The sequence below is a fragment of the Herpailurus yagouaroundi genome, unplaced genomic scaffold, assembly GCF_014898765.1.
Source record: "Herpailurus yagouaroundi ecotype Mexico unplaced genomic scaffold, PumYag 141, whole genome shotgun sequence".
Classification (NCBI taxonomy): Eukaryota; Metazoa; Chordata; class Mammalia; order Carnivora; family Felidae; genus Herpailurus; species Herpailurus yagouaroundi.
Window position 1 is genome coordinate 74100625 of NW_024412396.1, and position 15045 is coordinate 74115669.

At 58.5% G+C, this 15045-nt stretch overlaps 1 protein-coding gene and 1 long non-coding RNA gene across 3 annotated transcripts in view; one reads left to right on the top strand and one right to left on the bottom strand.

Moving 5' to 3' along the window:
- Window positions 1–9939, top strand: part of TRAF3 (TNF receptor associated factor 3) — a 113892-nt gene extending 103953 nt beyond the window's left edge. For both annotated transcript variants that reach the window (XM_040478299.1, XM_040478300.1), the window contains 2 exons: window positions 2884–3058; window positions 3967–9939. In XM_040478299.1, coding sequence (XP_040334233.1) covers window positions 2884–3058; window positions 3967–4538 — 747 coding nt within the window. In that variant the 3' untranslated portion in view covers window positions 4539–9939. The remainder of the gene's footprint in view (window positions 1–2883; window positions 3059–3966) is intronic.
- Window positions 9528–13243, bottom strand: LOC121032322 (uncharacterized). Its single transcript, XR_005791229.1, has 4 exons — window positions 12142–13243; window positions 11281–12005; window positions 10646–10760; window positions 9528–9658 (listed from the first exon to the last, which is right to left on the bottom strand). It is a non-coding gene; the product is annotated as an uncharacterized LOC121032322 (long non-coding RNA).
- Window positions 13244–15045: the final 1802 nt, after the last annotated feature.

Sequence of the window (15045 nt, forward strand, 5' to 3'; positions counted from 1 at the left end):
TTTTTAACTTTTTTTTTTTTTTTAATTTATTTTTGGGACAGAGAGAGACAGAGCATGAATGGGGGAGGGGCAGAGAGAGAGGGAGACACAGAATCGGAAACAGGCTCCAGGCTCCGAGCCATCAGCCCAGAGCCCGACGCGGGGCTCGAACTCACGGACCGCGAGATCGTGACCTGGCTGAAGTCGGACGCTCAACCGACTGTGCCACCCAGGCGCCCCAATATTTTACTTTTTAAAGAACCTGTTTTTCTTTAAAAAGATCTTTTTAATGTTTATTTATTTGTTTTTGAGAGAGAGACAGAATGTGAATGGGTTAGGGGCAGAGAGAGGGAGACACAGAATGTGAAGCGGGCTCCAGGCTCCGAGCTGTCAGCACAAAGCCCGACACGGGGCTCGAACTCACGAGCCGTGAGATCATGACCTGAGCCGAAGTCAGACGCGCAACTGACTGAGCCACCCAGGAGCCCCAAAGAACCTGTTTTTCTTAACGAAAAAAGGCCACCTAGAGGTCAGCTGAATCCCTGGCCTGTTGTTGGCAGATACTAGATGAGCCCAGGGGGCAGGAGCAAAGCCGTGTGGCACACTGCCCGCCTGGCCCCCAAGTGCCACCCGCACCATCCTGTTTGCACAGTGTTTGGTGCGTAGGTCCCAGTGACCCCCATGGTGCAAGTGACAGGAAGAGAGACAGTGGCTTAAGCCCTCAAGTGCACAGTGCCTGACACTGATGAATTGATGCTCTGACAGCAGCTCTCTCGGTTAGGATTTGTTTACAAGCCTGCAACCTGTGCCGTCTCTCACTCCCAGACTCTTGTTCTCACTCACGTTCAGGATTTGTTCTTACAGAAACGTGGCAGCGGCTGTGTAGACCACTCCTCGAGAGTGAAATCACATGGCTGCACTCTAGACTTTGGTTTAGACGAGCGACACCATGCCATTTATGCAGAGGAGGGGCCTGTTTAAAAACAGCACATGTTCCCTTGCTGTGTGTGTGGAGCTCCTTTCAAGTGACTCAGTAGAGCCCTGCGTGTGCGCACGTACGTGTGCGTGTGGGTGTGCGCGCCTGTGTGTGCACGTGTTCTCTCCCGCCCCCGCCAGCCAACTCTGTGTCCCTGAGCTCTAGTCCGGGCCGTGCCCCTACGGCAGCCCTCATTTCACACTGCAGTTTCGTTCCTGACCTCACCACGTGCACATCCTCCGCCTTGGGAAGGAGGCACCGCGGCGTCACCCCCTTTTTACCTCGGGGCCACGAGGCGGAGAGGTGATGTGTTGCTCATCCCAAGCCACTCCGCCACTCATGTCCACCCATGTCCACCAGGTTACGCAATGGCATCCCTCAGGACCACCGTCGATTGCGTAGGTTTTCATGAGCTCCCCTCTTAAACTCTCTAGGACCCATGTTAGCCGAGCTTACACTCTCCGTGGGTAGAGGGCGTGACAGCCACTGCAGATTCTCATCAGAAATACATTATGGGTTCGGGCGTCCTGATGTTGGAGTCTTGTCCCCAGAAAACAGACTTCATTTTAAATGTGCCTCCAGAGGCCCCCGGGTGGCTCAGTCAGTTAGGCGTTCAACTTCTGATTTTGGCTCAGGTCGTGATCTCGTGATTTGTTAGTTCAAGCCCAGCTTGGGGCTCCACACTGATGGCGTGAAGCCTGCTTGGGATTCTTTGTCTCCCCCTCTCTCTGCCCCTCTCCTGCTCTCTCTCAAAATAAATAAGTAAATAGGCTTCCAGACACACATATAGAAATAAGTGACATCAGTGTGGGAAGGGGTGTTTTTTATAGAAATCATCTTCGCTTTTTAAAAGTTGGCTAATACCAGGTTTTCTTGGAAAGAAGAGGAAGAATAATACTGTACCTTCTACCCCAAAAAAGTAACCAGACCTACCATGTTTGCTCCGTGGTGGTTATTAACAGCCAGCAAAGGTGCTGAAACTCAATGTTTAAAAATAGGCTTCCGAAAGGAGAAGTGAACTCGGCAGGCCCGGGGCTCTCCCCTGTGCGGCCTGCGGCTCCACACAGGGGGCCAAATCCCCCAGCCTTCCCCAGCTTCATTTCAAAACAACGCAGATCCTTTTCGGAAGGGAAAACCCTTCATCCAGCAGGTGGGTGTGTGAGTCCTGGAAAACAGGCTGGGTTGCCGTAGCTGGCGGGTCTCATCCCACTGCTTACTGTTAAAATGTCTATGTGTTTCTGGGGGGGAAAAAAAAAAAGGTTTTCTGAACGATTTAAGGTAGCATAAAATGCAGCCTCTGTGTCAACAGCCACGTGTCTGTCAGTAGTGTTTCTGTGCCCAGGGGCCACAGTGAGCCCGGTGTGGGGGGTGGGGGGCAGCCCCCTCCTAGGAATTGGCCTCTCCGTTTCAGCCAGGGTCTGAAGACCTGCCCTCAGGGTTCTTCCTGCTGCCAGCCCCGTGCGGACGCCAGGTTTCTGGAGCAGGTGCCGGGGTGCTGGCAGCCCCCTCTCGGGACCCAGGCAGGGTTCTAGGGCGCTGTCTGTAGCCACGGAGACAGGGCGGCCCCTCCTGCCCTGTGCCAGGCAGCCTCCGAGGAGACTCACATTGGCCCCTGCACATGGCTTGGCCCTTTAGGAAACGGAGACCTTCCCACAGCCTCCAATGTCCTGAACTTGAGACCCTACAACAGAGTGGTGTGGGGCCCCGTGCCTCGGTCCCCACCTCTGGGACGGGGATCCACGGCACTTGTGTCCTCTGAGATGGGTGTGGGTGACAGGTGAGGTGCCCGTGTGAGAGATGGCACGGGGCTCATCCGCGCAGCTCTGGGCTGGCCGCTCTTCCTAACCAGCCGGTGTCCGATGGTGGTGGCATAGCGTCTTCAGAGAGTTCTAACTGCATTTTGCCTTCTGATGCCTTTGATTTGGAAGCGGGTAATAGACAGCCAGGCGGAGAAATTGAAAGAGCTTGACAAAGAGATCCGCCCGTTCCGGCAGAACTGGGAAGAAGCGGACAGCATGAAGAGCAGCGTGGAATCCCTCCAGAACCGAGTGACCGAGCTGGAGAGTGTGGACAAAAGCGCCGGGCAGGCGGCTCGGAACACAGGTGAGGGCAGCGGGGCAGGAGCAGGGGGGTGGGATGGGTCCAGGGGGCGGCACGCATCCCAGTCCACTGCTGGGAGCCCGGCCAGGCCTGGGGGCTTGAGCTGGTGCAGGTGGTGTGTTAGGCACGCACCATCTTTGAGCAGAGCAGCGATTTCCAGTGAGATGCTGCTCGTGCAGAGGTGCGATGCCCTCCAGCCAGAGAGGCCTTCGTGAAAGAAATGTGTCCTGCGTAGACACGCACCCTCCGTGTGATGCCAGCGCGGTAGAGAGTGGGTGCGGGGTGGACACCTTGCTATGGTGGGGGGTTCCCAGCTGTGCTGTAAGGCCCAGGGGACAGAAGTGACCAGCGGGTGAGGCAGGAGACTTGGTGGCGCGCTCAGCCAGCGCGTTTCTGAGATCTAGAAGCTGCTTTGGGGACTGAGTGAATATTCTGAATGTTTGCGTGACCGGGGTTACTGGTGCAGAGGGACTGAGATTGTGGTGATGCCTGCCCCCGAACCCCCTGGGTTAAGCGGAGGACCGGGAGTGACATGGGGAGAGGCCACTCGGTACAGGTGACTCCAAGCATCAGGCTGGAAGTCAGGGGGACTTGAGCAAGAGGGTGGCCTGTCCCTGCCCCCACGGGGCCCTGAGGGGGCCCTGCCTTGCCGGAGGGAAGGCGCCGCAGCGATGTGCCCTGCGACGCACAAGGCCCCGTGACCCCCGGTGTTGCATCTCAGCAGGCTGTGGCCGTGGGTGTTGGGGGCCAGCAAGGCAGGGGCCTGAGGCCTGTGTTTCAGGACACGTGAAGGTGCCGGTCCTCGCCCCCAAAGCCATTTCATTTAGTGCCGGTGCTGGCGGGAACGGGGCTCCCGAGCCTTCCTGACACTCACAGGCCTCCTTCACCCCATCTGTCCTCACCCGCGGCAGGCTTGCTGGAGTCCCAGCTGAGCCGACACGACCAGATGCTGAGCGTCCACGACATCCGCCTGGCCGACATGGATCTGCGCTTCCAGGTTCTGGAGACCGCCAGCTACAATGGCGTGCTGATCTGGAAGATCCGAGATTACAAGCGGCGGAAGCAGGAAGCCGTCATGGGGAAGACCCTGTCCCTTTACAGCCAGCCTTTCTACACGGGCTATTTTGGCTATAAGATGTGTGCCAGGGTCTACCTGAACGGGGATGGCATGGGCAAGGGGACGCATCTGTCGCTGTTTTTTGTCATCATGCGTGGAGAATACGATGCTCTGCTTCCTTGGCCGTTCAAGCAGAAAGTGACACTCATGCTGATGGATCAGGGGTCCTCTCGGCGTCACCTGGGAGACGCGTTCAAGCCGGACCCCAACAGCAGCAGCTTCAAGAAACCCACCGGGGAGATGAATATCGCCTCCGGCTGCCCGGTGTTTGTGGCCCAAACTGTGCTAGAAAACGGGACATATATTAAAGATGATACCATTTTTATTAAAGTCATAGTGGATACTTCGGATCTGCCTGACCCCTGACAAGTCACTGGGGAGGTGGGTTGAGCAGAAGGCAACTCCTCTGGGGGGTTTGAACCGGCTGTCTCCACCGAGGTCCTCGCGCTCAGAAAAGGACCTTGTGGAACGGAGGAAGCAGCAGAAGGTGGCCGCGGGCCGGCGGGAGGAGCCGCGTGTGAGGACACACCCGACATGTTTTCTAATAGACTAGCAGCTCCACTCTGAAGAATTATTTATCCTCCAACGTGATAGATACTGCTGTCAGAGAAGGTTTTCATTTCATTTTTAAAGATCTAGTTAATTAAGGTGGAAAACATATATGCTAAACAAAAGAACCATGATTTTTTCTTCCTTAAACTTGAACACCAAAAAAAAAACACACACACACGCACACACGCACACGCACACACACACACACCTGGGGACAGCTGGACATGTCAGCATGTTAAGTAAAAGAAGAATTTATGAAATAATAATGCAATTCTTATATATTCTAAAATTCAAGAGTGCAATCTTGTTTCAAATATAGTATACTGTCTATTTTTAAGGCCTCATCTGGTCTCTGTTTTAATAATTTGTTTGTCAGAAGACCCTGAAGTACACCTAGGTCTTTTTTGGAAGTCTGAATTCAGAATCATTTTTTAATTTGAAGTTCTAAGATAATTGTTACTGCAGACATTTTGTTTTAAAACGTTGATAGACTGATATTTCTTGGCAGAAAATGTAAACTATCAAACGCTGGTTATCACTTGTGATAGGAAAGAGCATACTCAACCTGCTGTATTTCTCGTTAGAAATGTAACCTTCAATCTCTGTCGTAGTTAATGACACTACTTCAAAATTATTACGAAAGGGAAACTGCTCATGGATGCTGTGCATCATTTTCAGATTTATAATTGTTTTCACCCTAAAATAGGGCATTTGTTGAACTTTGGAGTTCTAAACAAAATCCTGTAGGCTTTTAAAATTCTGCCCCACGTATTCAGACACGCTCTCTGTTGCTGACAACTCTGGCCTTCGGCGTCCAGGGTCCGGGGGTGGGCAGGTGGCTCGTGCTGAAGGAGGCCACAGCAGGTGTGTTTTTCTTCATCCTGTCACATTGCTGCATTCTGTTAACGATCTCCAAAGGCGACATCTTTGCATAGAGGTGGTGGCATACTGTCTATGTGCCTTAGATGTGACATGCTGCTTCTCGACCCTGGCTTTGTGTTCACTGTAACTCTAGAAGGTGATAGTTTGACCCGGCGTTCCTCTCGACCACTAGACCCCTGCCTCTGCAAGGGCCCTCAGACAGCCCCGTGCCTGCTGAGGAAGCCAGGCTCAGCTTCCGCTTCTGGAGCCTCCACTGCTCAGTCATCACAGATTCCAAGTCTCTGGGCCCCCAAAGCGAGCCGCCTGGTCCCAGCACGGGCGCGGTCCCACCCCCAGGGCAGGAGCGGGGCAGCCACTGTGCCTCTCCGTGTCCCCACCTGGGCCGTGGGCGCCCACCCGCCACGAAGCAGAACCCTCTGAGCATTCCAGAGACCGCCGCTCTCGGGGGGGCCTGCCCAGGCTGACGGACAGGGTCCTGGAACCACCGCTCCCTCGGGAAGGGTGGCCCGGGGACCGTCCCAGCCTGCGCCTGCCCAGACGGCATCTTCTCAGCTCACTCACTGTTTACCTTCTTTCAATGGTCCAACTGTGACTAGAAGCCGGAGCCCTGCCTCCCTGCGCCCCCCGCTGTGCGCCGCGCTTCTGGGTGCTCTTACCACTGATGGGTGCTACACGTGACGGGTGCTCCTTGGGCTAAACCAGTGTGTGTGAACCACCGCATCTGGGCCGCGCACCTCAGACTGCCTGCCTCTGGGCTCCCCCGTGCTCACGCGGGGACGGTCGGGCTGGTGCCCGGTGGCCCGCCGTGTCTCTGGTGCTGCCATCTGCCCTGGGCGTGCCTCCGCCCCAGTGCCTGCTGGAAGTGCCCTCCTAGCGCACGCCGTCCCCTTCCGTAAGTGACCTCATCGGTTCCAAGCACCTGCCACGCCCGTTAGCAGTTAAATGCTCGTCGTATTCATCTCCTTTACTTTCTCCACCCTGCCCCCACCCCCGTTGCTTTGAGGGCCAGTCCGCGTCCTCCGTCCTGTCCAGAAGGAGTCGTGAGTCCCCGTGCAGAGAGGAAGGACTACCCGTGGGTGCTGCGGGACCGCTGTCCCTCAAAGGTGTTCCCGACCTCCTCCAGACCTTGCCCTGGTTCTACCCCGGAGACCCAGGGGAGACAGGACGCCTGGCAGCCCCTCCTGCCTGGCCTCAGGTGGCTTTCCTGAGGCCAGGGGTTACCAGCGGGGACATGCCTGTGGCATGCCTGCGCCCTCCCCCCATCACTAAGAGTGTGGACAATATTAACAAATTTGAGATAAAAGCAACCTCTTGGTCTGGTAAAACAACAACAGCAACAACAGTTCTTTGCCTCTCCTGGTTGAAATTCTTCTGGGGGTGGGCTACCTGGAATCACTTCTGGAAGCATCTGTCCCTTGGTGGGGGGGCGCTTTCCCAGTCGCCCCTCCCACACACACTCCTAGTGGGAGATGACGGGCCCTTTGGGCCTCCTCCCGGGGAGCCCATAAGACGTGGCATCAGGAGCTGGCGCCATCCCCTGGGGTGAGGATGTGCAGAAGCCTCATCTTGTGGCTTGAAAATAATTGGCGACAGCAGGGGGGTGGGTTGTGTGCCTTTTGGCCACCGTTTGGTGCACATCTTCCCTCTCACGCACTTGTCCGGAAAGCGGCCTCCCGAAGGACCTGAGTGCGAGGACCTGCCCGGATGGACGCACCTGGCATTGCTTCCATCCTGACTCCTCGGTGCCCCGGTTTGGTGCTCGCCGCCCGGCGCCGGCCTCCGGCTGTGGTCCCCGAGCGGCCAACCCTCCCGGCTTCCCAGGGTCCCAGCAACAAGAGAACAGTGTCCTACGCGGCGTGTATTGGGTGCACTTTTCCTGTTTCCTAAAAGTGACGGATCTCCCCATGGGATAAAACCGTTCCAGTGCTTTAGAAAAACCACCACTGAGTCTTGTGTGCGAATCAAGGCCAGTCGGCTTCCCTGTCAGCCTCGTGCCGGAAATGAAGACAACTCACTGTCTCTGCTTGCCTCGTGTGGTTCTCTGGACGTGTGCCGCTCGCTCCTGCGCGGACCATGGAGGCTGCTGGGGGGCTGGCGGCCTGGGGCTGGGCTTGTCGGTGATGGGTGGGCACCTGCTGGGGAGCACACGGCGTGGTGGGCGTGAGTGAGGGGCCTGTCCCAAGGGGCTGGGAGTCTTTGAGTGGCCGAGTGGCATTTGGCTCTTGGGGATTAGACCGGCCCCGGGGAGGCTGGAGTCCCCTCACCTGGGCCTCTTCTAGAAGTTCGGTTTTTCAGTGTCCTGGGTTCACAGGTAACAGAGGAAACAGGAATGCTCGCAAATTGTTCTTCTAAGACCTGTCCTACAAGAGGGTGGCGCTGACCCCCTGAGGGTGGGTCGCTGTGCAGCTGGACGGGGAAGGCCTCGTGGGGGCCACTGTTGTGGCCCCAATTCACAGCCTCCCCCCGGAGCAGCCTTTGCGAGGCAACAGGTAGAGCAAGGGAGCTCTCGGCCCAGATGCGCCTTTCTTTTCCTGCCCGATCCAGTTTTTCCTTGCCTTGTGACCCCAGAAGGCCGTGGAGTACAGGAAGCCTGTCCTCCGTGGCGGCCACCCCCACCAGGCCCCTCAGATGCTGCCCAGGTTCCAGGGGGCTGTCTGGCAGAGCCGATGCCCCCGAGGCTTCCCCTGTACCACTGCGGCCCACCGTGGTGAGGCGGGGTCCTTGGCCACCCACGCTGGGGCCACATGTCCCAGGTGAGGCCTGCAGCTGTCATCAGGCAGTGTCGTGGCCACCGGTGGCAGGCCTGGCATCCGGCAGCCAGCAGGGGACGGGGTGTCTGGACAGACCCTTAAACGCGGCAGCTTCCCGTGGTGGGTCATTTCTTTGTCTGCCCAAGGGAGGTGGGCAGAGTGGCAGAACCCACCCGCCCCCAACTCACATCCTGGGGGGTGCACACCACCTCCCTACTCTGTGCGTGAAGGAGGGGGGACACTGTCCTTCTGTGCCCATCACGGACGTGTCTGGCTCCCGGCCTCTCCGCCAGTGTTCACGGGGCCGGTCAGGAGCCGCACTCCTCCTGGGACCTCGTGCCCAAACCTCAGCCCTCCAAAGGGAGTCCCTCTTCTCTGGGTCAGCAGAGCTGTTCAATACCGTTTTCTTCCTTCTGGTCCAGACCTTTCTCAGAGTGTGGAGGAGAGCCGGGGGGAGCCCCTTCCTTTTGTGAGCGTGTGGGAGGTGAATGAGGGGTCTGTCACCCAAATCTGCCTGTCAGCCCGAGACCATGGTTCTGTCTTCCATTTGCAAATCCCGACAGCTTTATTTTCTCCAAAACAGAATTGTGTCCACTGGGGCCGAAGTCGGGTGAGGGCCGTGTGTGGCTCTGGTGTCGGCAGGTGACCTGGTCGTCGGTACTGTCTGCCCGGGCGGGGCAGGCCGTCACCGGGGAGCCGGGGCCAGCGGGGGGTGGGGGTCCCCAGGGGTGCTGCCCCCTGGCCTCCGGTGGCCCATGTGCGCGGAGGTGGCCGGTCTGGTGTGGGGAGGCCCTGGTGGCGCCGAGCAGTGCTTGCCTTTCATTTCCGCTGCTGCATCTTGAGTCTCGCGAACTGTCGCATTGGAAGAGGGTCAAGTCCAGGATGGCTGTGCCACTCCTGCCGTTAGTGGTGATTGGTTTTTATAACTCAGTCCCCCATTAGACAAGTAAGATAACCTTCAACAGCAAACTGACTTAATTGGTAAACACAAACGCCGGCATTATTTCCAAGGATTTCTACAAGAATTACCTATAGAATAGTATCTGTGATCACAGAAGTGTGTGAACCCGTGTAGACAATTGTGTGACGTTGTTAGAGCCGCAATCTCCCTGACGGCGCACCTCTTCGTTCAGTTCTGTTACCCAAAAACAAAGACCAAAGAAGGCCAATCTCTCATTTGACTCTGTATTTTAACCCGCCTGTTTTAAAAATTGCCGTCTGTAGTAACCGCTCGCTGTGAGGCCCCATCTTGACACTCCAAGTGATTGTGACCAGTGATTCACGTCCTGTTTTTCTGCTCTTCTAAGAAAAAACAACAAAAAGACAGTATAAGTTATTGCTCAGCAATAATCATGTTGTTCATGTGAATTAACAACATGTCTGGTTTTCTGATAGCATTATTATGTTTTATATTTTTGTTTACTGTATATTGTGTGTGGTTTTATTTGGTATTTATTTGTGTTTTGAGGTCTTGCGATGTTTTTGTGTTTCTGATGCTAATAACTAAAGTTTGTAAGAGTGTAGAATGCAAAACTTGGAAATGCTCAACTGTCTGATTAGAGGAAAATAAATCTGACTAAGGAGTCCTGGTTTCTCTTTCCGCCGTCTCTACAGGCAGCGCCCTGGGCTTGGGGTGTGGGGGCCCTCCCCTCCCCCCCGCCTCCGTGGGGCCTCCCAGGCTCTTCTCTCAGAAGTGGCCTTGGCAGTGACCCGTGTGCTCACCCAGCCCCACACTCAGAAGGGCCCACACTTGGCTCAGTCCTCTGCCGTCACCATCTTCAAGTTCTTAACGTGTGCAGAAGGGGTCTCGTATGCTTGGTATGCAGACTGTGGAGCCATTCCTGCCCGTGGCTTCCTGGCCTCCCCTGCGAGGCAGTGGCTCTGACCTCGGCGAGTCCTGGAGGCTGGGGCGCCTGGCAGCCTCTCTCTCAAGTCTGTGGCCTGGTCCAGAGCAGGGGAGGTGGCCCTCATCACCCGGCATCTGGAATGGTGGAGGGGCCCCAGACCTGGTGTCCCCTGGCCCCGGGTCCACCACTTCATCGGCTGTGGAACTTTGTGCTCTTGGAGCCTCAGTTTCCTCATCTGCCACGGAAGGACAGCATCTCTCCTTTCTAGAACATGGTTATTAAAAAGCTGTACCAGGGGCACCTGGGTGGCTCAGCTGGTTAAGCATCTGATTCTTGATCTCAGTGCAAGTCTTGATCTCAGGGTCGTGAGTTCAAGCCCTGCGCTGGGCTCCACGCTTAGAAAAAAACAAAAACCAAAAAACAAAACTGTACCAGCGCTGACTTTCGCAGGTGCTTGTAGGGGCTCCAGGCGACAAGTTCTAGCAGCTACTCATAGGAGTGTTGGGGTTGGAGGGCCAGAAGGACCTCCTCCCAGCTCAGCATTTCTCTAGGTGGTCCTATGGATCAGGCCCAGGGGCAGGAAGCCCGTGTGGGCACCCCCAGATTATCCGTGTGGAAGCTGCTTTCCGGCACCAGTGCAAAGACCCTGGGAACCGCCCAGCCCCTCCCCCACTGGCCTGCTCCCCCACATGTCACCACTGTGCCCCCCTGGGCCATTAGCACTGTGGGCAGCAAGAAGGTGGCCCCATCCAGGGTCCCACACAGGCTCTCTGGCCACACTGTTCCTGCTGTCCCTCAACTGGGGGGGAGAGTCCTCCCCACCCCATGCCTTCAGAGCCAGGGTGACACACACAGTGGGGAGTCCAGGGCCCCCCCCCCCCCACCCCGGCCCTTCCTAATGTAGGTTCCCGCACCGCCTCCCTCCGCCTGGAGGGTCCCAGTTCACCCCACCCTGTGGTGAAGGGCTTGCGCCCCATCCATGTCTCTGGTGCTCAGCCTTGGGCTCCCACCAGGGTCGCAACCACAGCAGGGATGCTGAGTGGCACCGTGGGAGCCCCGAGGACAGCCCTGACCCACCTTCCGGCCCGGGGACACGGTGTGGACAGCTCTGTGGGCTGGGATGCCCGAGGCATAAAGCAGCAGCTGCAAGGCCACGTGTGCTTGGGGTTTTCCAGCTCCTTCGGAGGGGGCGGCTCAGCTGGGATTTCAGAACTGGATCCTTGGCTTTCAGCCTTTTGGAAACTTTTGTTTGGAGTCCTACAGGAAGGGAAATGGGCAATAAACCCCAGGAGAAGAGCACCCCCTGCTGGTTGCACCTGGGCCGGAGGCGCCAGTGGGGACACTGGGCAGAGGCGGCCGCAGATCTGGGCCGCTGTCCAGCAACAGAGGGCGGAGGTGATGAGAAATGGGGTGCTCGGAGCAGCTCCCGCACCTGAACCCAGACCTCAGCCAGGACTGACAGTGTAGGAGCACGTCAGACCGTCCCACGGCCTTGGCTTTGGTCCTCGAGTCAGCACTGGGGACAGCCCCGCTCGCCCAGCGACCTGGGAGGCTTGGTCCAGGAGAAGAGGGACCGGGCGGTTCCGGTGACCCGGGGGCTGCCTCCCTCGGCTCAGGGGGCCAGGGTGGGGCCGCTCTGTTCTGAACGCCTCCAACCAAGACCTCTGCAGGGCCAGCTAGGAACTCGTGCCAAGCCAGGGTGCAGGAACATGTGCAGGCCTCCCCGCGCTGTCGGCTCTGCCACTGTTGGTATCGACCTGCTCGTGGAGGCAGTGAAATCCCACAGGAGCCGAGGACCAAACCTGCAAAGATGCCGGAGTCCACCGTGCGCCTGTGTTCTCTGAGGATCTGTCTTTAGTGAGAAGATCGAGGTCTGGAGAGGGGCCCGTCCCCAGAGCCCTCCCTGCACTTTGCTGGTCTTCCGTGACTGAGGTTCACCTTGGTGCTTGGACCTGCCCACTGATCCGAGAGACGGTACCGGAACCGGACGGGCGAAGGCCTGGAGATGCGCTTGCTTGTCGTGAAGAGCGAGTGTTTCCAGTTTCCTGAAAACGGACAGCTGCAGAAGCTAAATCCTGAACCAAAGAGATCCGTGAAAAACACCACCGCCACTGGGAGAACGGAAGTCCGCGGAGGAGGTCCAAGGGCACCGTGGAGGGCCGGCTGGGACCTGTAAGTGCCGCGGGGCTGCCCGGAGGCATCCGGCATGTTCCTCGGGGGCTGGATAAGGAGTTAGAGGCTCAGGGGCAGCTTTGAATGTCCCCAAGCCTACGAGCCCCTGCCTTGCTCCCCAGTGGACCCCTGGACCTCAGGGCTGGCCTTGGAGGAAAGCAGAGCTCAGAGGCCCCCTAGGGCACTGAGGGGGCTGGGCTGGCAGCCGGGTCTGAGGACCAGAGGCCAGCACCCTGGCGGGGAGAGCATGCGAGGGAGTCTGTGAAAGCACTCTTGTGGTGGGGGGGGACATGTGGTCTGAGCCAGTGGTGGCCACCAGCCTGGCAGGAGGCACACCCTGTGGTGACCTTAGCCTGTTGGGCCCTCGCAGGCAGCTGGGGGGGTGGAGGGTCACACACCTTCTCACGGAGGCCTGCCCCCTCATTGTCCCCGACGCTCTGGCTGCTCAGAGCCCTGCTCAGATCGCTGCGGCATGTCCTTCATGCACCCCTGCTTCCCCCCCCCCCCCCCGCCAGCGGCAGATCCGGGAAGGCCGCGCCCCAGCCCCTGCTACAGGCTTGGCACCGAGTGTGTGCGCAAACGGAAGGCCGAGAGAAATCTGGAGTTCGGCAGGGTCGAGGGTGAGGGGTCCTCCAGGGCCAGAGTCTGGCAGGGGTCTGTGCAGGACTGCAGGGCCCGGGGGTGACCAGCCGGCCCTGGGAGGAGCGTGGGCCATCCCTTCCTCCCAGGAGCAGCTCCTGTGCTCCCACGGTACTGCGTGGGCCCCGGGGGCACTTCGCGGAGGATGCTGCAGTGGGGAGGAGACGGCCTGTCCGCAGAGGTGACTTCATGTGGAGACCGGAGGGACAGGAGGAGCCCTGCCAAGAGGGGCTGCTGTTCATCCTCCCACCGCCCCCCCCCCCCACTCCTCTCCCTGCGCAGGAAGAGAACCAAGCACGCTGGAGCCTCAGTCCCTCCAGAGGGACACAAAGGCCCAGAGATGTGCAGGAGCCTACCTGAGGTCACACAGCAAATCAGGGACAAAGGTGAGGGGGAAGGAGCTGGGGACTGTCCTTGGGCTGATCCACCCCACAGAGCTGTAGAGAAGGTAGGGGGGCAGGACAGTGGAAAGGGGTGATCCCCAAGGTTCTGCAAGTCTGGGTGGGGACCACAGGGGATCTGTCCCCCCACCCTGGGGCGGGGGAGCAGGGCTGTCACTCACAATGCCCTCACACTAGGTGGGGGCTGAGATGGCCAGTCGGAGCACAGCAACCCTGCACCATGTGATTGGGGCACAGTTGGAAACAGGAACCAATCAGAGACCTCACTAAGCCATGCCCAGCGGCATAGTCAGAGAGGTGTGGGGTCCAGCTGTCCTGGGGGCCACCTTTCCTGCCACGGGAAGGTTGTGCATAGAGGGAAACCAACAGCCAGGGCAGCCAAGCCGAAACAGAGTGAGACTGAGACCCGCAGACAGACACAGAGACTGAGAGCTTGGAGAGCCCCTGGATCCAACCTTGCCTGAAGCAGCCGCTTCATGGCATTTCCTGATTACTGGCAGAAACTCACTTTCGGACTTTGTCCTTCTGCTACTTCCCACAGAGCTCCTGACCGAAGTGTGTGCCCACATGTGTACCGGGGTACCCAGGGCACCTGTGCGTGCAGCTTGGGGCCTTCTGTGAACACAGGGCACCTGTGCCAGGGTTCAGCCGCTCCTCGTATCGTGTCTGCACTCCCGAGGTGGCAGGGACTCCTGGCAACGCTGGGCCAGGCAGGGCTGGTGCCCTTCTCCTGCCTCAGCATGGGCTCCTATCCAGGTCACCCTCTGATATCTGGACCCACGTCAGCCACCGGCAAGGATGCCCCCTTCAGGGTCTCACGGCCCACCTGCCCCAACTCGTCCTGTTCTGCCACCTTCGGTCCCACCTCCACACTGTGGCTACAGCTGTGACCTCATCCTGCTTGTCTCTGCTTTAATGCCACCTCTTCCAGGAAGTTTCTCTGATTGCCAGGGAGTCTTGCCGCCCTCTTCAGACAGAACAATGTCTCTGGACGTGGCCTGCCCAAGGAGGTCAGAAAGTTCCGGGTCCCCAAGGCCCAACCACCCCACCCTCTAGAGCCTCTCTTGGGCCTTGCCCTCAAAGCAGTTCACTTTCTCAGCTGGGAGAAAGGAGCCCCCAGCTTGGGAGGAGAGCGCCTCCAAGCTCTCTGCCTTGAGAGCCACAGGTAGGGTGGTGGGAGGAGGTGAGGCGGGCAGAGCCAGACACTCTGCTGGAGCCTCAAGAAGGCCTAGTCAACGGAACTGCCTCCCGGCAGAAGCAAGACCAGGGGCAGAACAGATACGACCCCAAACACCCCTTTGTTCCTGGCGAAGGCCCCCCCCACCCCCCGCCGGGACGGAGCGTCCTATCAGCCCAACAGGCAGACAAGGCGAAAGTCCGGGGGCCGGGGAGACCCCCTCCTCATCCCAGGCTGGGCTGGGGGCCGGCGCCTCCGGGCAGGGCCGGCACCGCCCAGAGCGGACTCGGGGCTCCCTCTGGTTGTTCCTGGTCCTCCACCTCTATAGCCACGCCCACCGCCTGCCCTCATCAGCTCACCCTGGACCCAGGGGCCACCCGCCACTCCTCCCCTCGACGTCAGCCGTAACCGGCAAGGTGCCATCTGCCCCACCCGTAACCCCCCCGCCCCCCC